This window comes from Ailuropoda melanoleuca, chromosome 11 (assembly GCF_002007445.2).
Source record: "Ailuropoda melanoleuca isolate Jingjing chromosome 11, ASM200744v2, whole genome shotgun sequence".
Classification (NCBI taxonomy): domain Eukaryota; kingdom Metazoa; phylum Chordata; class Mammalia; order Carnivora; family Ursidae; genus Ailuropoda; species Ailuropoda melanoleuca.
Genome location: NC_048228.1, coordinates 109,395,555 through 109,396,903, shown reverse-complemented (window position 1 = coordinate 109,396,903; position 1,349 = coordinate 109,395,555). Strand labels below are relative to the sequence as shown.

The 1,349-nt window shown below is 69.4% G+C and overlaps 1 protein-coding gene across 1 annotated transcript in view; it reads right to left on the bottom strand.

The window, feature by feature from the left end:
• The window catches only part of NELFA (negative elongation factor complex member A), a 22,297-nt gene extending 21,736 nt beyond the window's left edge, over positions 1–561 (bottom strand). The window contains exon 1 of the mRNA XM_034672215.1: positions 232–561. Within this exon, the coding sequence (XP_034528106.1) occupies positions 232–441 (210 nt within the window). The 5' untranslated portion in view covers positions 442–561. The remainder of the gene's footprint in view (positions 1–231) is intronic.
• Positions 562–1,349: the final 788 nt, after the last annotated feature.

The window sequence follows — 1,349 nt, the reverse complement described above, 5'->3', positions numbered from 1 at the left end:
GCGGGAATGAGGGTCCGTGGGGAGGGGGGCGTAAGGGTCGGGGGGTCCGGGAGCGGGAATGAGGGTCTGTGGGGAGGGGGCGTGAGAGTCGGGAGGGTTCCAGGTGGCCGTGAAGTTCCGGGGCAGGGCTGCGAGGGGGTACGCAGGGACGGTCGGAGAGGAGGGGGCTAGGCCCGGGGTCTCGGGTCACTGGAAGGGACGGCCCCGCGCCCCCACCGCCGCCCGCCTCACCTCGTCCACGGTGCGGCGCGGGAGGTGCAGCGTCCCGAGCAGCAGCTTGAGCTTTACGGCCGATGAAAGGCCGTGGAAGCAGAGGCGGATGTTGTCGATGACCGCGGCGGTGAGCAGGGAGGCGATGCTGGGCGGCGCCCACAGCTCGTCCGTGGCCCCCAGCTTGTTGTGCAGCCACAGGCCCGTGTCGCTCTCCCGCATGGACGCCATCTTGGGGGGAGAAAGCCGGGCGCTGCCGAGCCGGCATCTTATGAAGACAGCTACGCGCCCGCGGCGAGGACCCCCAACATGGCGGCGCCCGCCGAGGCGGGCCGGTGACGTAGACAGGGGGCGGGGCCTCGGCGAGCGGCATCGTGGCGACGCTGAGGAACGCCCGCCGGCTGCCGTAACAGAGCATGGCGGCGTCCGCGGCCGGCCCTCCGGACGGCAGTGGAAGATGACGTCAGGAGGGGGCGCCGCACCTCTGTGACGGGTGGGCGCGGCGTCTGGGGGCGCAGGCTGGCGGGTGTCCCGGCGCGCGGCGAAGCGGAGCGCGCTTGCTGGGTTGGCGGACGCCTGGAGGCGCCTGCCCCGCCGCCTGCGCTCGTTCTGTCCCCGTCGGGCCGCGACGCAGACGGGTCCCAGGCCCGCGCCGGCGGGCGTCCAGGGTGGCCCGGAGGGAGGCTCACGTGTGCTTTCCTTGCGCGGGGCTCCCAGGCAGGCGGTCCAGACCTTCTCGCCCACTTTTCCGAGGGAGCACCCTCCGTGCGGGCCCTGCGGGAGGGAAGTTTCCAAGGTCAAAAAGACATTTATGACAGTCTACCAGGTGGGCCCGGTATACATGCATGCATGCTTTCATTTGTTCTTTCCGCGAAGTGCGCCGGGCACTTGCTTTGTACCCGGTACTGTTCCAGGTGCCTTTGTGGGTTCTGCGATCCAGAGGTGGTGCGCAGTGTGCAGTAGTGAAGGTGATGTGGAGAGAAAGCTGGGCAGGGGGAGCCCGGAGTGGCGGGAGGACGGAAGCCTGGCCAGTCTCTCTGGTCCCCAGTGCTGCTGTGTTTACCATTTGCCGGACAGCTGTCCCGAGAAAGGACGGAGCTGCAATGCGTGCAGCTGCTCCCTGTCCTTCCTTCCTGTGG